At 41.3% G+C, this 24,720-nt stretch overlaps 1 protein-coding gene across 1 annotated transcript in view; it reads left to right on the top strand.

Moving 5' to 3' along the window:
* Positions 1 to 24,720, top strand: part of gmds (GDP-mannose 4,6-dehydratase) — a 151,757-nt gene that overhangs the window by 93,479 nt on the left and 33,558 nt on the right. The window contains exon 8 of the mRNA XM_054602954.1: positions 24,448 to 24,566. Within this exon, the coding sequence (XP_054458929.1) occupies positions 24,448 to 24,566 (119 nt within the window). The remainder of the gene's footprint in view (positions 1 to 24,447; positions 24,567 to 24,720) is intronic.

Raw genomic sequence — 24,720 nt, 5'->3', positions numbered from 1 at the left:
GCAGAATTAGGCACTTTTGAGCCTTGACAGGAGGAGCAGCAACAGAACAGTAACAAATCATTACTGTTGTAGTCCAATAGAAATCAGTTAAATTTGCAATCAATCTGAAAGTTTACAGCAGTGAAGTGATTGGTATTATAAATAATAAAAATGAGGAAACTCTTTTGGAGAGCCCAAATGCTTTAGTTGGATAGCAACAGCAGTGAATCCCATGCTAGGCTAGAGCTCTGACAACACAGACTCTGATGCACATTTGTTTTGTAAACTGCGCAGAGGCGTTGAACCAGACAAGATGATCTATTTCTGAATGAATCGACATTTTGAGGTTATGTTGGTATGTAAAGAATTGCCCTGTGTCATTTTTAAACAATGGCAGTGGAAACACTGAACTTGTTTTGGTTGTATGACCACAAAATAACTTAATACAATGCACAAATACTTTTTTTTACTTTTTGTTTTCCTCATTTTCTCTTTTATGTGTTTTGAGTTATCAGTCAAAATCCTACACTTTTGTAGGATAACAACTCATCATATTTGTGCTGATGAGAAGTAGAAATACGAAAACGGTGTCACTTTGTCAAGATCGAAAATGAAGGAGTAACTTTTGCTTCTACGTTCAGACGCCAGTGTAAGGCCTTGGTCAAGCCCTACACCCCCGCCCGACCACTTCGCTCTGCTGCCTCGGGGCGATTGGTTGCCCCGTCGCTCAGAGGTCCCTGCGGCCGATCCACCCGGTCACAGCTTTTTTCTGTCCTGGCCCCTCAGTGGTGGAATGAACTCCCCACTGACGTCAGGACAGCAGAGTCGCTGCCCATCTTTAGGCGCAGGCTGAAAACTCACCTCTTCAAGAAGTACTACCCTGAGCCTTCCTCTAGCACTTATTGCACTCGTATTAGTTGTTGCACTTATTGTATTCGTATCAGTTCGCTCCACTTATATATACACGTATTCGTTTATTGCACTTATCCTATTCGTAGTAGTTTGTAGCACTTATTATATTCATATTAGTCTGTTGCAATTATTGTTTTCGTAGTAATTTGCCTCTGCACTATACTTTTGCTCTGGTTTATGCTTTAAGATGCTTGTTTAAGAAAGGAGATGCACTTATGACTTCTGGTGACTAGTAGTTCTCTTGAATACCTATGTTGAATACACTTCCTGTAAGTCGCTTTGGATAAAAGCGTCTGCTAAATGACTGTAATGTAATGTAATGTAAGTGTAAGCTCCAGATATCAAGGGTGTGTTGTTACATTCCTTTATGAAATTCGTTCCAACGTTTTGCAAATACAGTGTATGTTTACATTAAATCAGAAGATCCTCTGCCAAGCGCGGGCATACAAATCAACTTCAGCATCAACAACAGAGACATTATTCTATAATGTGTTGATTGACATTGTCAATCATGGTGGATAATTGTTTCAGCCGTGTGTGTGTGTGTGTGTGTGTGTGTGTGTGTGTGTGTTTACACGTGTGTGTGTGTTTACGTGTGTGTGTGTTTACGTGTGTGTGTTTACGTGTGTTTACCAGATGCATATCTGTGGATGCCTGTTTTTTAAATAGCTCTGTAGGTGTGTGCACTTGAACAAGTTAAAGACAGAGGAACATACTGTTGATTCTTATCAGTCTGGCCTAATCACTTCCATGTGCTTTTACGGCCGCCAGCTTTCTCCGTCGAGGCCGCTGGAATCACGCCGTCTATCCTCCCTGATATTTCACACATGGCCCCTCGTGTTCATCACATAAACCGTCCCGCTGAAAGAAGACCCGGTCCAGTTCTGGTACTCTCAGCTTGTGTCCTTTAACAGCGCCTGGGGCTTTTACTGCCTCAGAGCTCGACCTGCTCACTCCGGTGGTCCGTAAGCCTGGGAACCGGCCTCTCTGCTCAGACACATACATACACACTGAGGTAATAAAAAAAATAAAATACTGGAGATCATATTCCTTTTGTTCAAAATTATCTCCTTTCATTTTTATTTTGGTAGAAGGCAGAGCTGCAGATTGTGAGTGTGTGTTTAATTTGGCGTGGATTATTATTTTGCCTAATTGGCTTTTAACGAGGTTTCAACTCAAGTATGAAAAGAAGCCGGTCTGGTTCTCTACCACCCACCCACAAGGTCCACTCAAGGTTAACCCCATCCAGATCTGCAGCTTTGCTCCCCCCCTACCCCACTCCCACTTTAATTGTATCCTTTTGAAATCTGCTTTAATGGCATGATGACAACTGGTTACAGTCTTGCCAAAGCAGGTAACTATAACGTGACAATTTTGAGGATTTAAGAATTGGCATTAAATTCTACTTATTTCCACTCCACATTTCAGAGGTTAAATTGGTACTTTTACTTATTTAAATATTTTTTTGTTTTACTTATTTAACTATACATGAAAGAACATTTCATAAACAATTAAATAAATAAGATAAAATAAAAAAATACATTAATTCTTATGGGGGGGGGCTGTTAAAGGTATTTAAATAAACTCTGTACCTGTAATGTATTTGCTAATGCCTCCTCACTCCTGGGATTATCACACCATTTCAACCACCACATATCATCAGTTTGTTAATCACTACCAAAGAAAAAAACTCAATAGCTGCTCATAGTTGTAAGGTAAAACCCTGTGTGTCTCATTCAATGAAAGGTGCAGCTTTTAACAATGATGGTGTTGTTTCAGTAGTAAGTAGCGTCACAAAAAGTTATTTTGATGTAGTTATAATATTGCACCCCCCCATTCGGTTTTTAATGGCAGATTGAAACCAAATTATTAAAAAAACAAGCTCAACGTCCCTTTATTATACGAGTTTTAGCAGAAATGTTTACTGTTCTAAATGTGGAAGTGTGCCAGCAGCCTTGATTGGCTTCCCCAGATCAGTCTGGGTTTGGGAGAGTTTGACTTTACATGATCCTGATTGTGAAGGCAATGGAGGCTGCTAGTGCCAGTTATGGGTTGTGATGGAAATCCGTAGTCAAGGGTGATTTACAGTAAAACCAAAACAAATCTGTGAAATACAGAGGAAAGCTAGGCGTCGTGTTTTTTGCCTCTCTTTGTGTGCAATAAACTCAGTACGACACACACACATCCGACGAGCGAGCCTTTTATCAGTTTACAGATGCATAAAGACAAATTGTTGTTGTTGCATGCCTGCCTCACTCAGCCAGCTGCCTCCCTCTGAGTCTAAACTGTTATCTTATCAAAACAAAGGATTCTTTGAATATTTAGATGCAGGGAAACACCCTCAGGCAATTGTGTGTGTGATAGGAAGGAAAATATTTCCCACTGAGTCTCAGCGAGTGTGCCCGGGGGGAAATTCAAAACACTTGTGTCGTTTGTTCTGTACAGCGCTCCCTGCCAACTGTGGCTGTAGCTCACAGAAAGTGCTTTTGTTTCTTGAGAATTTTTGTGCCTGTTTGCATCCATCGCTAGGAGTGCTCCAGTTCGTAAGCGGATGTAGTTCTTGTACAATAACCTGTGGTGCAGAGACAGAAAGAGTGTGTGTTTTATGTTCAGGAAAGAGAAAGTGAATTACAGGTATATATTTTTTCATAGCGCATACATCTGATCACACTGGCTCTATTGTTCAGAGGCTGGTTGCAGAGATGAATTGTTTAACCCTGTCTTACCACACTGCTGGATTGACTTTATAGTCTAGTGTCCAGTATTTTTATTTTTTTTTACATGTGTGCATGTTTATGATTTGCAGTGTGTGTGTGTGTGCAGGTGCATGTTTTCATAATTCTGAATGTTTATGCATGCTCATACAGCTGAAACGCTGGAAATTCATGGCTCTGGTTGCCAAGGCCTTTGGCCAACAGCAGCAGATGAAATATTAAGTGGTTCCACTGATTTATGCGGCATTACTGAGAGTTTGACAGAAGTTTTACTCGACCGTGATGAAGATAGAATGAGGTTCCTGGATAAAAATTTGCTCGTACACACGTACCCACATGCACTGAACACATGGCCGCCCACCTGTTCACTGCCCAGCCTCTCACCTTTGTTTCTGCTGCGTTGTGCTGAATTTAAAATCAAGTCCCTAAATATAATCATGCCTTAGCAGGAGTCACCTTTAGAGATTATCAGCTGATCTATTCTCGGGCTACACAATTATTTTAATTCAGTAGAAACATCAGCCCAGTCACGCCATGAGTTACCATGTAACTTTGATTAGAATCTGTGGCACATCCTGTGCCAACCTTCACTGCCAAGGCTGGACATGGTTTGCCTTTTTATGTGGCGGGGCAAAGAATAAAGGTGTGGAGGGCGCAGTAGCAGATGGGCATGAATCACATCTCATTCATGCACGTAATCGACGTTCATGTCCTGTAACAGACCAACAATATACTTGTTTTTGTAACCCCAACCACAAACTTTCCCAAAATGTATGACGTGTTTTAGTTGCCAAACCTTACCCACACCTTAACTATACAGTAGTCGCCATGAACTGGTATTTTAAAAATGATTTAAATAGTAATTTAAAAGTTTATCTCATTGAACGCTCTAACATGTCTAACATGTCTATCGCAAAAGTGCATTTCGCCCTCAGTAGCCAGTGAGTTTATATTGATTGTAACAGACGTTATTTAAGGCTTGTTGAGGCCTCCGAGATGATTATAGGCTGAATAAAAGCAGGGACCAGGAAATAAAATGGTTGTGTTGCTAAAAACGTAACTAAGGTTGCTCTACGAAGTTGGATGGTTCTGGTGAATTTCAGGATTGCATTGTATGTTTGCCACAAAATAAGGCTGAACCATCCGCTCACAATCCACAAAGACTGCCATCCAATATTTTGGAGCTACTGTCTTAAATCATAGAGGGTTTGCTGTCATCTTTGTCGTGTTCACTTTTTTTTTTGCAAACAAGCAGGTTTCTTGTTCTGTAGTTCTCTCACTCTCAACCCTCAACTCCATCCGGCTTTCTCAGGAGGAAGTGGGCTGTCCTCTGAGATGAAGACTTCCTTTAGTGACTCCCACTGCAGCTCCACAGGAAGAGCTGGAGCAGGAGTGTACGGGCAGAGTAAGTGCACCCTCAGGCACCGTCACTGGGATGGATCCATTTAGTTTGAAGGGGGGACCAGGCAAAGATGGTGGGAGGGGATTTTCAGAATGAGATAAGGTTGAGTGATAACTAAGAGGGAGAACGTGTGAGAGATGGATGAGGGGAAGAGAGGGAGGGAAGAGATGGAAGGGCATATTTGTATGTACATTCTCAGTCAACAGGGAGATTCCTGGTTTGTACTGTGGAAGACCAGCTCTGGCTCTGATAACATAATAGTGACTCACCTGAAGCATCCCAGGTGTTAAAGCTGACTATGCAAATGTTCATGCAGCTGCCAATCATCGATGAGCTGATTCTCCTGCACTCAAGTGCATCCCGAAGAAATTGGATGCATCTCACTCTTTGTTATACTATGTTATGTTATTTATTTATTTTTGTCGGAAATAGATCTAATTGTTCGGGTCTTAATTTCATGGAAGAATTGCGACTCTTATCTTTAAGATAAGATAAGATAAGATAAGATAATCCTTTATTAGTCCCACAGCGGGGAAATTTGTAGGATTACAGCAGCAGAGAGGATAGTGCAAACAAAAAAACAAGATCAAAACAAGTATTATAAATAAGTAAAAACTTTACAAATCCACAATAACTAAAATATTATATAAACAGACAGATAACTTTAGCGATTCTACATCTGTTCACTGATTTCACAAAATGTATTTTTGTGCATTGTTAATAAAATGTTGTTGACAAAAATGTAGCCTAGCAACCTCAATATTTTTAGATCATCTCCAGAGAAGGCTAGGGTTTGGACGCATTTTAGAACCAAAAACTTGCTCGATGAAAGTGTTGAATTGCCTTGAAATACATCAGAGTTTCAATTATTTCGTCCACTGTTACTGACATGAATCGAGTTGTGTTGGCACCTCCCAGTTACAATCAAAAACACCTAGAACATTAAAAGTTTCATATAGGTAAAGGCACACTTGACAGTTTTGGGGTCAACCAAAAACAATGTTTAAAGTCTGGCTTTCCCTGGCATGTGTGTCACATAGTTCCTGTCTGTCAGCTGTGGCTGTTAAACATTAACTCTACACAGCTACTGTGCCATTTTAACTTTCCGTGTTTATTTCGCAGACTTCTTGAACCTCTCTCTCGAGAACCTTTGACACACATATTGCCATATGTAAAGAATTTGCAAAGGTCAGCATGAACCACTGAAAATGACCGAGCTTCACCACTGCTCTATTATCCTTGTACCCCTCTGGGTGTCTGACTGTGGAGCGATGTGGAACAACAGCCACAAGACTGCAGAGTCCCTGCTGAAAAGCTCCAATACAAACACAAGCTCTCTCCCCCACCCCTCTCTCTCTCTCTGTCTCTCTCTCTCATAGCCAGGGGTGAGGCATCTGTTTCCTATGCTCAACAAGTTGGAGGCACTGCATTCAATACACACACACACACACACACACACACACACACACACACACACACACACACACACACACACACACACACACACACTTTACTGTTTACACGACTTCTGTCTTATCGTACACATTGCAGGAACATTACAGAAACACACACCTCTGATGGGCTCACACACACACACACACACACACACACACACACACACACACACACACACACAGGAGAGAGAGAGAGAGAGAGACTGTGGTGTGACCATGTGCAATGTTTTGATGACACTGACTGGTAATCGTTTGTCCTTTTCTGTGTCATTTGGCCCTGAATCGTTGTGTTAATGTCCGGATGTTATGGCCTCACTATCAACAGCGACACCGCTCTCATCTGATCTGGTTTCCCCGCTGATAACACCAGCGAGCTGTGTGTGTGTGTGTGTGTGTGTTTGTGTGTGCAGCAGAGTTATGTTTATTGAGCTCAGTGCCAGTGGTGCGATGCATTTATGTCACAGCCTTATCGGTGTTTGTGTGTGTTTTGCTGCATGTATTTGTAAGTGTCCAATTTGTCATTGAATCACAACGGCACATATTTGTTTAAGGAATATGATGAAAGTATTACATTTATTTATCTTAATAACAACCTGACAAAATTATAAGATGAAAAACTACAAGGAAAAATGAAACCTAAAGGGGACATTGTAAACTTCCTGAGAGAGATAACAGCTTGGTTTATCTCTTGTGGTGAGGAAGTTTGCAGCATAGAAGAAGATTAAATTCAATTAAAATGTACGAGGTCAGTGAATATGACTGAATATGAAAATGAATATCAGCTTTATTGATCATGAACATACATAGATACATATATACATGACATTTCTCCTCTTCATTTGACCCATCCCTGAGGAGCAGTGGGCTGCTAAGAAGCGCCTGCGTAGCAACTTGGGGTTAGGTGTCTCGCTCAAGGACACCTCGGCATGTTGACTGTAGAGGCCAGGGTTCGAACCACCAACCTTGCGGTGTGAGGCACACCTGGGAAACTCATCTTTACGTTTGCCCTCCTCTGCTTATTCTTCATGTCACAACTTGTTCTTTTCTGTGACCTTCATCATCAGCATGTTTTTCATCGAGTTTTACGTCTTTTTGTCCCCGTAACCCTTTCCATCTTTCTCCGATTTCTGTATCAGATAGTGATTTTTTTAATGATGTTATAGAAGCTGGAGGATGAGGCTGATAGCAGGTGATGGCAGATAGCTGATTTGAACATAAATTCCCACAGGAAACGTGCGTGTGCGTGCGTGTGTGTGTGTGTGTGTGTGTGTGTGTGTGTGTGTGTGTGTACCTGTGTGTTTCAGGAAACGGTGAGTGTGTTTGTGCGTTTCATGGCTCCCTTTGCTCCTGCTGCGGTGGTCAGATAACATTGATGAATCAATAGTCACCCAAAAGAGAGATAAAGAGGACGGAGGATGGAAAGGGATTTTATCTGTTTCTAAAATATTATGTTGTGCCCACTTCATGTTTTGTGAAAAATGATGAAAGGGCAGTTTCCCAGCTATCCCAAAAGACCCCCTGACCATTTCAAAGCCATATACTTTACTTTCACCCTTTTCACTCTCCCGGTCACCCAGTACTTTATCAGTGTTGTGTCAGCATGTGACGATAAGGCAAACCGCGTTGATTTTGGACATTTCTGCAAACCCCACATTATTTTCAAATCTGATTTATTTAAAAAAAAAAATGTAAACCTTCTTTGCCATTTTGTGTTTTGATTCCTTTAATGTCTGCATACGGCAACTGCGTAGTGATTAAGTTTATGCAGCTAAAACTTAAGTTTAATGTCAGAAATAATTTGGTCATGTTGAAAAAAAGCACAAATTTCGTTGTTGGTTTAAGACGAAAAACAAACTCTGATTTTACATGTAAATCTGTACATTCCATGTGCCCCTTCACCAATCCAACACCCCGACCAATAGTTTTTGTCTCGTTCCAAAGAGCACATGCTACTTACATTACATTACATTACATTACAGTCATTTAGCAGACGCTTTTATCCAAAGCGACTTACAGGAAGTGTATTCAACATAGGTATTCAAGAGAACTACTAGTCACCAGAAGTCATAAGTGCATCTCCTTTCTTAAACAAGCATCTAAAAGCATAAACCAGAGCAAAAGTATAGTGCAGAGGCAAATTACTACGAAAACAATGATTGCAACAGACTAATACGAATATAATAAGTGCTACAAACTACTACGAATAGGATAAGTGCTACGAGGAAGGCTCAGGGTAGTACTTCTTGAAGAGGTGAGTTTTCAGCCTGCGCCTAAAGATGGGCAGCGACTCTGCTGTCCTGACGTCAGTGGGGAGTTCATTCCACCACTGAGGGGCCAGGACAGAAAAAAGCTGTGACCGGGTGGATCGGCCGCAGGGACCTCTGAGCGACGGGGCAACCAATCGCCCCGAGGCAGCAGAGCGAAGTGGTCGGGCGGGGGTGTAGGGCTTGGCCATGGCCTGGAGATAGGAAGGAGCTGTTCCTTTCAGCTTCCACAGTGAACATTGGCATTGGACATGAGCAGTGTGCTGCAGAATTGGACAATAGGAACTCAATTCCATGGGAGACCAGGAATATACAAAGCATCCACCAGCCTAACAGACTTTGGCTCTGACAGACAGACTAACCTGGACAGTGTATTGCATTAATCTCTTGACAATGTCTGTCCTGTCCTACACTGCATTAATAAAACAAGGATTATTGGCTGCAATATTACATTACATTACATTACAGTCATTTAGCAGACGCTTTTATCCAAAGCGACAAGGATGGGGCTAAGGATATGAAAACACATAACACCTGTAGGACACTCAAACGATAATTGGTACATGGAAAACTGCCCTCCAAATGGCTTCAATAGGAATAAAGTAAGAAAAAAAAAAGAAAGACAAATAAAAAAAAAAAAATGATGCCCACATGTAAAGAAAATGGCTAATATGTATTTTTCATCCAGAGTCCATTGATGGCAATGTAAGATCTGACCTGCAAACTGCTTGAAGCCCCTCCCACACTGCCCTAATCAGTCCAACATGGCCCGCGTTTGGACGGTGGCCCCTGCACCTCCATAAATACACTAACCGCTTTCTTAAATATGTGACAAAACACCGTTAAAGTTTACAGGCCTGGCGTCTGTGTGCACCCTGCTTCCACCAGGGGAGGAGTCACCCTTCCACCTGCAGTGGAGTTTTGAGGAGGAAGGGGAGAGGATGTAGTTCCACTAAAAAAAGTCAAACTGGGCTGTTTAAGTCGATCACACACACACATATTGGTATCTCAAACACACACCTGCTCTCGATTGTCCAATTTGTAAGCCGTGTAGTGGCCCGCAGGGGAGCATAGCAACAGCAAACAGGCTGATAGCATCTCATATGAGATCACTGCGTCTGGAACCGGATTCTAAGCAGAGAGACTGAGCCCAGTGCACACACACACACACACACACACACACACACACACACACACACACACACACACACACACACACACACACACACACACACACACACACACACACACACACACACTGTGAAGAGGAAAGCAGCCATCGGTCTGAGTGACAGACGAACAGCAGCGTATGGTTTCTGAGCCGTTACAGTGTAAACGGAGTCTTCCTCTAGCAGCTCTGCTCCTGGTTTCAGCCTCGAGGTCAGGGCTCATGTGTCACTGGGTCAAAGTTCAAACTGAACCCATGATGGAAGTCTGGAAAATCACTTCTAAAAAAGAAAAAGCTCGGACTGACACCCGTACAGTTTAACCACAGCCCCCTTACTGTCTTCTCTGCTTCTGGTTTCTCACTTAAACTCTTCACTTTTTTTTGTCTTTTTTTTCCTTTTACTTCCATTGAATCTCTGTCTCCTTTCTCTTTTCTTTCTTCCCTTTTGTTCCACAAACAAACATCCCTCATCTGTTCATCTGGTCTCTCAGATGCCAGTTTCCCACTGCGTTATCTGTTTTTGGTTTTCGTGGAAAGACTAAAAATATTACAACTCCCATCATCTGTCTCCTGCTATCAGACGTGCCGTTTCACCCAATCACATCACACTATCACTGATAACAAAACATACGTAGCTTCCTGTGTTGTATATGGTGTTATCTCCACTTCACACATACTGCGGGCTCCATTTCAGGGAGGAGAGACATGATAAAAACACATGCCCTCCTCTGAATACAGAACTGATTTATAATAGATTGATTGATCATACTATTCTAAATAAAACATTATTTCCCCCTCACTTCATCTGAAAGATGGAACTAAAGCAAAAAACTCCCGGAGGAATATTATCGTTGTTCCATGTGAAACATACCGAGATACTAAAACTAAACAGCTGATTGGAAGGCAACATACTGATCGAAATACAAAAATGAAAGTCAATTTTGTGATCAAAGCGCATTTGAATTTAGAAAGTGACATGATAACAAGCTATGTAGAACATATGGCTCCAACTTGCAATTATTTTCATCATCACTTAACCAGTCGGTTAGTCTTTTTCCTCTACTTAATTATATGAAAACTTCTAGGTGATGTTTTTTTAAAGTAAAGAGCCGAAGAACAGCCAAAAATCCCCAAAGGTTAAATTTAGAACACTATATTACTAAGAAAAACAGAAGATCTACACAGAGAGACTTGGAATTAAACAATATTAGCATATTAGTGTTGATAAAATTGCTGATTTACTTGATTTAGCAACCATTATTATATCATTGCTAATATTATTCACAAGTTGATATCTGTCCCCCGTCCTATCCCATCGGAGTCCACCATTCCCCTTTGAAAATGTTATACTGACTGTGCATGTACTCCATCACCCTGCAGATATTTCCCTCTCTAGGAGGTAAGGCATGTGATACTCCATTCCGCAGGCAGTTAGTGGTGCAAGGTGAGAGATGTATAAGTAAAATCAGTGGGTTCGTTTAGTCCAGAGGCAGCGTCCATCTCCTCCTGCTGATGTTTGTTTTCCTACCTGCCTGTTCAAAGAGGGCAAAATAAATAAAGTGCTTTTATGGCCCAGCATCACTCATCCCCCTGCTATTGATACCCTGTGTCCGACGGGCGATGGTGTGTGTGTGTGTGTGTGTGTGTGTGTGTGTGTGTGTGTGTGTGTGTGTGTGTGTGTGTGTGTGTGTGTGTGTGTGTGTGTGTGTGTGTGTGTGTGTGTGTGTGTGTGTGTGTGTGTGTGTGTGTGTGTGTGTGTGTACACATGCATGTGGGATTATACTGGGTTACAGTACAGTTAAATAAAGTCCAGAAAGGACTATTTAAAACGCCTTGCACGTTCTCTTTAGCCCCCTGTACGCTGCCTATTCATAACCCAGCTATGACATATTGGCATAGCTACTATATTTAACTTAACTGCTGTGTGTGTGTGTGTGTGTGTGTGTGTGTGTGTGTTCCTGTCCCCCCTCACCCATCCCCCAAAAATGATAAAACACCCACGGCAAATGAGAGGGCTCCTTTGAGAAATGTGTTTCTCATGTTCTCACGGTGTAAAAATGACTCTATCGCCGAGCTCCAAGAATCAGCGGCTCTGTCCACGTTACATGGAGCTGAGCCCAACCTCTTTGGGAGCACTGGTGCCTTCATGCGTGTGTGCTCGTGTGTGATTGTGTGTGCGCGCATGAATGACTGAACTTGCAGTGTGTGTGTGTGTTTTAACGTTAAATAGTGAATGACAGTCTTTATGAAAACCCATTCCCTTCCTCTGGTGAAAACATGGAAAGATTGTTTACTGAGGACTCACTGTTCATGCAGCCAGAGGTCACAGTCAAGTTCAAGCGTGTGTGACTTTGTGGATTTCCCCGTGCACGCAGCTATGTTTAGATGTACAAACACGCTGATGTTATCCAAGGAGTGGGTGCAGGCTTGATTGACGGTATGAACTTTAGTTTGAGTTGGGCCAGGGAATTTTGTTTTTGTTGTGGCGTGATCAGAATATATCTGTCTCCATGTTTGTATGATGTGTAAGATATTGGTGTGGTAAACTGCTAAAGCAGCGTGTTGCAGTAAACTCTAGGGGCCAGAGCTGTCATGTGTACGTCTCAGCCAAAAAGAACACAATTTAATGTTTTCATCAGCAGCAATAGTAGTTTGTTTGGCGAAAGATATTGTTGAAAGCCAAAATATCTCATGAATACCGACACAATTCATGGGAAATCCAACAAGATGACATAGTGACTGCTTGTTATCAGAGATATAAAACATTGAAGAAAAGGCTTTTGAAGATTTGCTCCATCTAACATTTTCTGTGCTCCACATGCTAACAAAGCTTAAGCATTCAGTATTTGAATGAAAATAAACCAAAGTCAGTATAGTTATTTATACTTTATTTTCCTTTTATCTCATTCTCTCAGATTAAAACCTCAATTTCTGTCTTAATGGCGTTTGAGGTTTATTCATAAACAACAGTTTAAAGACTCCTTTCTTGCTGTGCTAACAAAGCTCTGTTTCTACGGTCGAATGCAAACAGGCAGAGAGATTTTCTGCTGTTGACAGAAGTTCCAAAGAGTGCATCCTTTTTGTTTGTTTTACAAATCCCTTTAACAGGCCTATCATGTAAACTTGTCTCATTGGAAAAAAAAAAATAGGTTCCCCATAGCTGCAGCAAGCTTTTAGGATAACACCTGGTGTGTGTGTGTGTGTGTGTGTGATAACTTGGCCCTGTGCACCCATAAAGTTTGAGGTGGGCAGCGTTATGATTTATCTGAGGTCACCAAGTGAGGTTACCAAGAAAGTCTAGATGCTGATAAGAATGATAGAGGTGTTTTAGGCCCTACCTATAAAGTGTGATAAGTATATAAGCGCTTTAATATATCTGTAGCTTGTTTAGTTGGAATGGATGGAAATCAGAAGTTGATAACATATGTTCCAGCAATAATAATTCATATGTCCGCCCAGCTGAGAGGATCTGGAAGGTGAACGTAGCCTTTGGTGTAGATCTGGCAACCACACTGTCTGGAAAGATACAGCTCCTAGCTGAAGGAAATGGTTCCAGCATTTAGTGTTTGCGTTTGTTTACAGTTCAAACAAACGAGATACATTGTGGTAATAGTGAGCCTTACTGAACATACGTACATCCAAAGTTTAGTTAGGCTGATATTTTGTCTTCTAGTGAGTAAAAGCCCTCATAATGTTGGTCTGTTCCTCTTAAGTCGTCCTTCCCTTGGACACAGTCCAGATTTAACATACTGTGGAGACCCACCAGAAGCAGCACTGTGTGAATAAAATGCTTTTTGACTCACTATGAGCGATTACAACTCCCTCATCTGTCAGATATTTGCGACCTCTTCGGCGCAACAGGCTGTTGTCTAGAAAAGCGCATCCTCTGAGGTCAGCCTGTGAGGCTCGGCCAGCAGGAACATGGTCAGAGGGAGACAGACAGCGAAGAGTTGCGGTCATCTCTGCGTCAACCCCGACCATGTAACAGCAGCATGTGTCCCTGTGTGCGTATGAGCGTTTCAGGATGAAGTCAGACTGTAAATATAGCCTCGTCTGTCTTCGACCCGACGTCCAGACAGTCTGTCTGACAAGGAAACACGCTGCAGTCTATGACTTTTTTGGTCAAAACACAACAGGGAGAGAGGAGAGCGGGAATGAGTGGGGAGAGGAGGAGGAGGAGGAGGAGATGGAAGAGGAGGGTGTGTGGGGGTTAAGGGGAGAGGGGTTTAATAATTTCAGCCATCTCTAAAAATAGGGGGCTCAGCAACAGGGAAAAAAGCTGTTCTGCTAAAAATCACAGCTCCATAGCAGCCATTTGGATGATGTGTGCTCCCTGAGGTGGAGCCTGGGAAAGTTAGCTGTGCATACTAGCATGTCACTCTGTGTGTGTGTGTGTGTGTGTGTGTGTGTGTGTGTGTGTGTGTGTGTGTGTGAGTGTGAGTGTGAAACAATGTCTGTGTGTAAATGTAGACCTAAATTGAATGATTGAGGGTCTCACTTATATTTACGCAGAGTAGAGTTGGAAAGCAGTCTTGTTTGGGCTGATAGGACCCGGTCTTCCCTGAGTTGGTCTGGTTTGTAGGAGCCTGCTTTAGACAAATTTTGTCCCGGTCTAGTCTGGCTCATGGTTCTGCCAAATCCACCCCTGCCCTTTACTGACTCATTACAAGACCATCAGGGATTACGGGATGCAGGCTGACACAGAAATGAAAAAGCCTTCTCCTTATATGAGAAAAGAGACTGTAGTCCAACATCGCCGAGTAAAGTCACATAAAGTATGTTGGAAAGGAAAAGTCATCCGATGAAACTCTCTACTCAGGAACTCCTGGAATGTGAACCCACCACTCTCCATTCCAGTGCTTTTAATTCACTTGCATGTGGCCCCCTCTGACTGCCTGTTGAAAGGGTGTTGGCCTTCATCGGGCTAAACTGAGATTCATTTTATTGTTATTTTTACAAACTGGGTTTATCTGCACTGGTTTATAATGGATGGCAGGACTTAGTCACTGAGCCTCAGACTCAATGTCTCTGCAGGCCCATTTTGAGAAGCATGTGATTTTTGTGTTGTTATGTTGTTATGGGCGATTGTGAGGAGTGTCACAGGAAATACTGTTTAATGCAACATCATTTATTGAACTAGTCATGGTGTTTTTGTTATTCAAAGATCTGCTGCGCATACCGTATGGTTATTTTAGGGACACTTATGCCTCATTTCCACTGCATGGTTCGGCTCTACTCAACCCATCTGACTTTTGGTACCAGGTCGTTTATCTATTTCTCTTTCCACTGCAGATGGTAACCCATCAGTGTAGTCGGGATATTCAGCTGATCACCATAGCGATGCCTTGAGAAACTGCTGTGACATCACAGAAACACTTGCATCCTTACATCGGCAACACACAGAGGAAATGTACACTTTGTCAATTGTACAAGTAATGTATGGCGTAGTTTTGCGGGTCGCCAATTTTTTTAAATCATGGTGTGGAAAAAAAAGTACCAGATACTATCCACAACTTTTGATAACTGAAAACCAAAAAAGAGTGAGCTGAGTTGAGATGAGCTGTGCCGTACCATGCAGTTGAGATGTGCATGATCCTGTGTAAAAAAAAAAAAAAAAAAAAAAAAAGATGAGTTTTGCAGTGGATACAGTTTAAGTTATATAATATTTTGTTGAGAATGAATAGTTTTTTTTTTTAAATATATATTCTTGTGAACATTTGGCCCCAAATACTCTAGTCTAGTCTAGCAGTGCTCTCAGTGCAATACATCCTACGGTAGGCTGTATACAGTATAAAGACAGTATTTTCACTGTTTTTTTAAAAGTATTGCTCTAAAGGTATGAACGTATGGAAATATCAAAGATCGTATTGGGTGTTTTGCTTTAGTGTTGCAAATATGTTTTTGTTTTTTATGTAGGTGAAAAGATATCTAACATTTTTTAGGTTTGGTTATTTTTGTCTTCAACACGATTATCATTGAGTAGCCTTTATTAAATACACCTTTTTAATGTTATTAGGATTAAGTACTTATGGTTTAATTTGCTGCAAGCTACTTTCATCCCTTTTGTAATGTTTTTATATCCGGTCAGTTTGATACCTTACATTTGCTGCAGACACCAAAATAAAAACATAGTTTGGTGAATAAAAACAAGTTTTTAATCTTTTTTGTCCCCCCCAAAAAAAGTAGTTTAAAGTTAGACACATTTTCTGATTTAATTCGGGAAATATTGTGTGTGGTTTAAAAAAATAATAGACACTCGTTACGGACACGTTCAGGTCTGTTATCTAATAGTATTGAGGTTAAGGTTAAGTGCCTATATCCACAGAAAAGACAAATGATTCCTCTCCTGCCTGCCTCACCCAGTCTGCTGTGTCAAAATGTCTGTACTGATATGGATTGTGTGTCATTTTTGTGTTGGCAGCACTGTGTAGTTGTTATGTGATATGCTATTTAGAGAGGCAGGGAGGACTTATATCAACTGGTTTATGAGATACCATTTTGCAATGTTTTTGGAATTAGAAACAACTTGTCAGAGCCCTGAGTGTGTGTGTGTGTGTGTGTGTGTGTGTGTGTGTGTGTGTGTGTGTGTGTGTGTGTGTGTGTGTGTGTGTGTGTGTGTGTGTGTGTGTGTGCGTGTGTGTGTGTGTATGAAAAGGTGTGTGTTATGTGTTTCACAGCAAGGACACTCAAAGAACAAAAGGATCCTTTGAGATCAGAATTTTAGAGGAAGCTGTCAGACGTGTCCATTCTTCTCTAATCCGGTGTTTGGGATTATCCTGCACTGTTGTGGAATGCTGTTCAACACATAGTCAGACACACTCACAATGTGTTGTCAGTCACTCATATGTAACTTCATACACGCTCTGTTCGCTCAGGCGGCAAACATACGCACCCGTCAAATGGCTGTGAATGTAAACTGTCCATGTGATACAGGTAGTGTATGTCCCGTCTCTTCTGTCTAAGAGCTCACAGCATGGTCGGCTGAATTGATTGTAAATAAGAATGCAAACACAAATGACAATGCCTTGCAAAAACGTGGACAGTTGTATGATTTTAACATACAAATAAAGTTTACATTTAAAAATGTATATATTTGGGCAACGCAGGATTGAATGCGATCCCCTCTATCTACCCATTTATTTTCTTCATCTGCACTATTAAATAAAGATAAAAAAGCCCCCAAAACTTAAACTTAGGAAAAAATACATATATATATATTTGTGTTTTCAAAAGACAACATCGCTCTGTATTTGCATGCCAGAGAGCCGTTCATTTCAGCTCACAATTGCAACACATTAAGGATTTTAGCTGACACGTTTTTCAAAACAGTAATGCTTGAATTTGTCTTTGCCAAGATCAAATTGTGCAGGATAAGTTATCCTTCCTAGTCGTTTATTTTGTGTTTTAGTATAGCCAAACAAAGTAAACTGAACCACTTTAGACAAATCCAGATTGTAGACAGAAGGAAACGAGCCACTATTACTGTAGCTGCACATCATTGTTAAACTTAGCCTCGAACAACACACAAATATCTCTGCTTCTACTTTCAGTTTAAAGACAGTTCTCTGCTACCAATGTGTGATTGAAGGAATCCAGTATGTCATAATGTTGGGAAACTATATTTTGCCTCGTTCACCCCAACATGCAAGACCAATGTTTTAATGTAAAGTGTACCCCCTTCGCAGCACATTGTTGTTTATAGATATGAAAAATGTAATGTCGATGGAAGGCTCAAGCTAATAGAAAAATATGTTTCTAAGTTTTTGTCATGGACAAGGTCGAACTTGTATATAATTGGAAATAAATTCTATGTTAAATACGTAAACATCTCTAATAGGAGGAGGTTATCTGGCCTCAGTGTGCTCAATCTGCACTGGGACTTATGTCATTCTGGAGTCGTAATACTATTTGCCTAATCTCAGTACAAGATGGCTGCAGACGATTGCCAGTGTATCCGGGAAGTAGTGGCCTTGATGGATGTGGGTCCTAAAAGACCAGCTGATAACACCGACTCGTGACGTACATGAGCGAGACCATGTTAGAGCTGGAGTGTGACGTTGCATCGTGATGCGTGAATGTCTTGTATCATAGCTGTGAGTGCTGGTCATTAATCTCACTATCAGTCGTATAAGGCCAGAGCTGCTTCTGCTCCGATTCAAGGCTTCCCTTTGATCCCCGCCAAAATAAGAGCACTTTTCTTCTTATTTTTCAGGGCTTTATTATTCTTGTCTGGCAGCTGTGCTGGCATGTTGTGGAACAGAGCTGAGAACCTCTTGAGCTACTAATGATGTGGAAAAGCCGGCTCTGGTCGAGGTCTGTAGTGGGGAAGACATGAACCTGAAGCTTCTCCAAAACTCAGCGCTAAACCATCAGGGCCCGAGTTAAGTTATGTGAGAATGCAATGTTTGTTGCAATGATTCAGACAGACTCAAGTGGTTTTAAGTGATAATAGAGTAAAAGTGGCAAATCCATTAATGCTATTTATAGTTAAAACTTACTAAGCTCTGGTTTTATTTATAAAGGAATTTGAATGAATCCTGGCATGAGTGTGTTTTTTATGGATTCATGTTAAAGCGGCTTTGTCATATGTTTGCATTTGTGGGTGAAGCAGAAAGTGTGTGTGTGTGTCTATGCATTGGCCCACATGTGGATATGTGTGTGTGTGTGTGTGTGTGTGTGTGTGTGTGTGTGTGTGTGTGTGTGTGTGTGTGTGTGTGTGTGTGTGTGTGTGTGTGTGTGTGTGTGTGTGTGTGTGTGTGTGTGTGTGTGTGTGTGTGAAACCCTGGGGTTAATGGCATTAGCAGGCTGTGATTGTGGCTGATGGCTTTCTACGACCATAATAGCAGCTCTATTAAGTGTTTACCTTGAGCCATTCCACATGTCAGCTGTAGTCAAGCAGCCAGAGACAGAGGACCGGGGGGGCTGCAACAGCCTGGGACGCTGGAAGGGAGGCGAGACGCAGAGCGGGGGGGAATGAGGGGTGAGTTGGTTGCAGAGGAGGGAGGTCCAGAGAAGTCATCGTGGTTTGGAGTGTCGCTTGCTTTGCTTTCTTGACATTTCATCCACCTTGCGGAAATGTTTTAAAGCAAGAAGACACTTATTTATTTGTTTAATTGGAGATGTAGCATGTGAGACCAATTCACCTTCAGGGATCGATAGAGTATGACGTTCTGTTACATTCACATTAGCCGATATTAGGCATAAGTAACACAGAGTTTAAGGCCTGAAACGGCAGATTTTCAGCCATTGGTATCACAGTGGAGAAAGTGCACTGTGTGACCTTTACAGAAGTATTCTGAGTCAGCAGACTGCCTTTGGTTTGCACCAGGGATTTTCCCGCAGCCTAGTAGATTTGGTTGCGCTCTATCTGCGCTCTATCCGACAGCAGCATATGGAAAGGATTAGATTAAATATAATACACGTTCAAAAAAAAAGTGTGAGCCACCACATCTGAATACTGAAGCCACGAAACTCCTACTGTATTAAAGTCGCTGTTTCTGTGCATCCTCATCCTCTGTGCTGATCTGTGAAGAGTTGATCCTTTTTCTTGTTGTTGATGTGATTATAATTTTTTGTGTCTTTATTTTTAATCATTATTTTGAAAATCATAGTACCACTAAGGAGATATAAAAGCAGGTTTCAGCAGATGACATCCAGTCAGGGATGAGGTTTGATAGCATTGTATCATATTTAATTAATTTGAAATCATTTTAAAACATAAGGTTGTTAATGCCAAATTTTTAGTTCAAATTCTATTTTTTTATTTATGTTCTATTTATTATGGCTTGTTTACGTTTTGGGAACATGTTGGAAATAAGTGTAGTCATCTTATCCCTTTGATTGATGTATTTTTGTAGATCAATAATCAAATCAACAAACATCAAACTAAAGTGAAAGATTGATATATTACCACAAAATGTAGTACTGAAAGATGAAAAAAAATCTGTTTTTTATGAGATGCCCTGTATGGATAATCTTCTAGCATGGTATGAATAGTTTTGTTTAATAATTACAATACATCTATAAAATGTTCTCATAGTTAAATTGACAAATTGTTTTTGGATAACAAAAGCAAGTGGAAATCTATTCTTGACCAATTAGGTATCTGACAGAAGATACTTCATCACATTGGCGTAAAAATCTGGCAGATCCAATACAATCATTCAAAATGGTCAGGCAAATTTCTAGCGGTATATAATCTAATATTGCCCAACCTACTTAAACAACAATACATTTGTTAGACTTATCAACAAAGCTTAACAAGTCCAGACATTTAACAGACTAACCAGATCAAAAAATGTATCAGTTTCCTGTATTTGACTTTTCTGCTCCTTGGTAGTCAAACTGCCGAAGATGGCAAAGAGAGGATAGGCTAAGTACATATTTAAACATTCCGATCAGAAATTTACAATGTCACAAACATTATATAGATTCATGTTTTTCCACAGTCTCTGAACAAAACACAGCATTTGAACTTTGGTCACCAGGTTTCCCCTTGTGTGTGTCAGAATATAATTCAGGTAGAGGGGTTGCGGTTGGTTGCAGGGGTCAGTATCTGTCTCTGAGCCGGAGTCGAGTGTGGCGTGTGTGATGGGGGTCATCCTGTGGCCATGTGAACAGGAAGGTGCGGGTTCAGTGTGAAAGGGCTGAACCTCTGAGCTGTTTATCAGATAGCTAATGAAGCAGAGCAATCCTGAGAGAGACGCAGGGAGAGAGGAGGGGGCAGAAGAGGGAAAAAGGGGAGAGAAAGGGGCCTAAAGGTAAAAGGAGAAAGAGAAAGAAGGGTGGGTTGATGTAGAAGAGAGCGAGAAAAAGATGAGTTAAATGTGGGAATACCCGCAGTGGAGCCAGCACTCTCCCCTTAGCTGTTATTAGAAGAGGAATGCACCGCAGTCTCCCATGATTTCACCAAGCTTTATTCCCACTACAATGAGCAGAAAAGTACACATCATATTATTTATCACATTTCCTGGTTTAAAAAAATCCGCAGAGGCCATATCACTCAGCTCCAGCCGTAAACATTTTCTCTGGCTACGAGAGAAGCCGAGCTGCGTTCCCAACTCCCATCATCACAGCCATCCAGTTTACTACAGGCCACACATTCATCAGCGCGGTCCGCAGGAAAAAGGGGGAAAAGCCTGCTTCATTACAAGTTCAAATAATCAGCCAGTCAAGATGATCAAAACAGTGTAGATGTCAGTGTTTGATATTTTACCGTTTCCACTGATAATTAATAAGGAATAGGTTCGGTTATTTTAAAAATGGCATGATGTGAGTCAGCCTCTGATTAATTTCTCAGGCTAAGTCTATGATCTGTATTGTGTATGATTTCATAAATATTGTATTGTAATGTGTCAGGCTCGAAGTAAGTATTTATTTTAGTTATCAATGAATTATTTTTGGGATAAATTGTTTGATCTAGAAAATGTTTTATCAAATTATAGAAAAAAACTTTTTGGTCTGGCCAAAAGTCAGATATATTCCATTTACAATTTTTTATATATAAATATAACAAAGAAAAGCTGCACATCTATAATATCAGCTTTTTCAGCTTTTGAAAAATATATTAAATGATTAATCAATTGTCAGAATTGTGGCTCTGCTTTGTATGTTTAAATCTTCAACAGATAATTTTGAAATAATTGAATGCTGTTAGCTCTTTAACCAGCTAACTCATGTATTGTTTTAGGGATAATGCTGCCCTACATGTGCAGAAATGCTGCTTTGCTTTATCATTTATGGGGGGAAAACTCAGACCTCACGTATAGCGCTATGTAGCTGTTTTTCCATGAGTGGGTCCCATTTTGTTTATCTTGTGCACATGCTAGAAAGTACATTATAATCTTAAAAACAACTTAAAAAGCACAAAATGTGGGAACAATTGGGAACACAGATTCTGATGGAGCTCTGGTCATGGAAAATTGAACATGCTTCAATTCATATTTTTTTTTCTGCTGTCATTCTACACCGAGGTGCTATTATTGGCTCATGCAGCAGTGTGAGAATCTGGTGTGTTCATCAGGGGCCGGAGGGTGAGGGGTCAGGCTCAGGGGAGCCATCAGCGTTGAGCGGTCAGTTGACCCTGAACGATCCAGAGATTGGATGGCCCCCCCCCCCCCCCCCCCCCCAGAGGAGGAGCATTCCTTGCTGCTAGTGTGTGTGTGTGTGTGTGTGTGTGTGTGTGTGTGTGTATGAACGTGTTTCCAAGCCTGCATGCACTTTTACAAGAGCAAGATATAGTTGCCATGGAATTTGGTATCAATATGCATGGTCCCCGATACATAATTCCATATCATTTTGGTGGAACCCCCCCCCCCCCCCCCCCAACCTTTCCTCTGTTGCCGTGGTCACAGGTTGAAATGTGCATATTCACAATACATTTGAAAATTTAGGAAGATTTCCATTAAATATAACAAACATATTCCTGCTCCCCAGATGATAAACATTTAACATTTTGTAGACTTTCCTTTGTGAAACCAACATGTTAAATGTAGATCCAATGTGTCTGAGGGCCATAGTGCCCTAAAATAAAAGTCATGGTCCCAGGAAGATAATTTCATATGATCTTCTGATCCTGCGTAGTGGTGCTGTAAGGTCAAAATATCCCCATTGACGAAACCTTGGTTCTTGAAAAGGTAACCCAATAACAAGCATTAAATTTGCTGTGGAAATTCATGGAATTCATCCTAATATTTTGGCAACTCCTGACATTTCCTCTCACGCCACTTTATGGCACCACTTGTAATGTCTATATCAAATGGGCAGTTTGCGGTGTAATTTAGTGAATACATTCATGCTCTCAAGTGGATATACACTTTGTAGAATCTGTCCAGCGCATTTTTTTGTGGTGTTTGAGCAACATTGAAGCTTGTATTGGCTAATACTGGAAAGTTTGTTTTTTAGTATTTTTTTCTGTGTGTTTCTGCAAAAGACACACCTATGAGTACTAGTGCAGAGGGAACACATAATCTGCTAAATGTGCAGAGGGAGACGGCCAGTCTCTGCTCTGTCCAACTCTATCACATAAAACATCCTGATGTGGCTGGATGGAACACATACACACACATGGAAAACACACACACACTATTCAATGCAAAAGCAAGTAGAGCACATAAACTGCGCTGATGTGATCCTCTGAGAGCGAGACAGGCAAAGTGTTTAAGTAACCTCTGTAGAGACGGAGAGGAAGCCAACTCCACACCAATCCACCTTTGTGCTGTAGAGAACAGACAGCAACTGTTTGGCTGGACTCATGGAGCAGAGCTCGGGGTTAACAGTAGTTTTCCATACAACAGAAGAGGTGAAAGGTGTCACTTAACCTTCATTGAGGGTTCGTATTTTGATGTTCACCCAAACGTCTGTAAGCACCTGTTGCTTTTGTTTCTTCATCATGTCAGCTCACTAAATCTGTTTCTTATTTTACCATTCCTCTTTATAATATTTAAAACTAAATTCATACACAGAAATGTTGGTTCTATGTAGACATTTTTTGGACAAAAGAGTTGCCAATATCAGTTACTTAGACCACAAGAGGCTGTAACTGTGGCACAACAAAATTATTACGAAGGAGGCATCGACAGGATTTGTTTGCGTCAAGTTTTCTGTTCTTAGTTTCATGATCATGATTTTTGTAACTTATCTGGTTTTAAATATTAAAAGGGTAGCACCGAGGAGCTAGAATATGTTGACATTTTAATCACAAATCCTATGAAAATAAACTAGCTTTTGATTTCAACAGACGTCGTTTTCTTGTCGCTGTTCTTGTAGCTCAAATAGTTTACGAAAGAACCCGAACCAGAAAATAAATAAGAACTGAAATCAATCAGCAGACTCAATAAAATCTAAATCATACCCTCACATACTATATTTAACACTTTAAAGATGTCTACTTTGTGTCCAGATTTCATTTCTCAGTGCAGTATTCTGTCTGTCTGCCCCGTGTCTCCTTCCAGTCTCCTCTAATCAGGCCAGACGTGCCAGAGGTCAGCAGCTCTGACCTGCTGGCTCTCGTTCACCATAAATATTATGGAACCAAGAACGGGCACCCTCGCTGGCTGTTTAATATAGCGCTGGGTCCATTAAGGGATTCAGACTATCAGCTTTCACTGGGACATATAGGCTCATGATAATACTGCCTGCTTGCACATATAGTTAGAAATACAAGTCAGAACTCAATGCTGCTGTACTTTTATTTCTGGAAGCTTGTCATCTCCTAAACTTTTTCTATTATCTTTTGGTGTCGTTTAAAGCTGTTTGACCCTGTCAGTTGTGTGTGCGTGCATAGGTGCATACTGTGTGTGCTTTTGTGTGGGCCAGCAACACAGCGGGCCCGTGGGAGCCCTCTGTCCTGCTTTCCCACGCTATTTGTCCCATGAGCCCCCTGCGGTGACGTCAGGACAGAGGTACGGGCAAATGCCCCGCTCAGAGGTCGCTGGTTCACTTCCTGTCTGTCAGGACCAAGCTGGGCAGGGTCCAACGCCGAGCGCCGAACTGTCTTTATGACCTCGCAGTGGTTTAACCTCTCTGTCCCTGTCCTGTCTCCGTCTCTTTTTAGGCTATGTGGCTGATGCTGCAACAGGAGGAGCCAGAGGATTTGGTCATAGCGACGGGGGAGGTGCACAGTGTGAGGGAGTTTGTGGAGAAGGCCTTCATGAATGTGGGGAAGACTATTGTGTGAGTGCACACAGATACACATACACATACACAGTACTATTTCAGACATTTCCGTAAATGTTTTGGCTTCCAACATGTTTGCATACTGATTCGAATGCTATCACATTAACCTAAAGGTCACCGCATGAACTAATAGAGATACTCGATGCAGAGT

Source organism: Anoplopoma fimbria, chromosome 8, assembly GCF_027596085.1.
Source record: "Anoplopoma fimbria isolate UVic2021 breed Golden Eagle Sablefish chromosome 8, Afim_UVic_2022, whole genome shotgun sequence".
In the NCBI taxonomy this organism is placed as follows: domain Eukaryota; kingdom Metazoa; phylum Chordata; class Actinopteri; order Perciformes; family Anoplopomatidae; genus Anoplopoma; species Anoplopoma fimbria.
The sequence above is the reverse complement of the archived record's forward strand: the minus strand, read 5'-3'. Positions and strand labels throughout refer to the sequence as shown.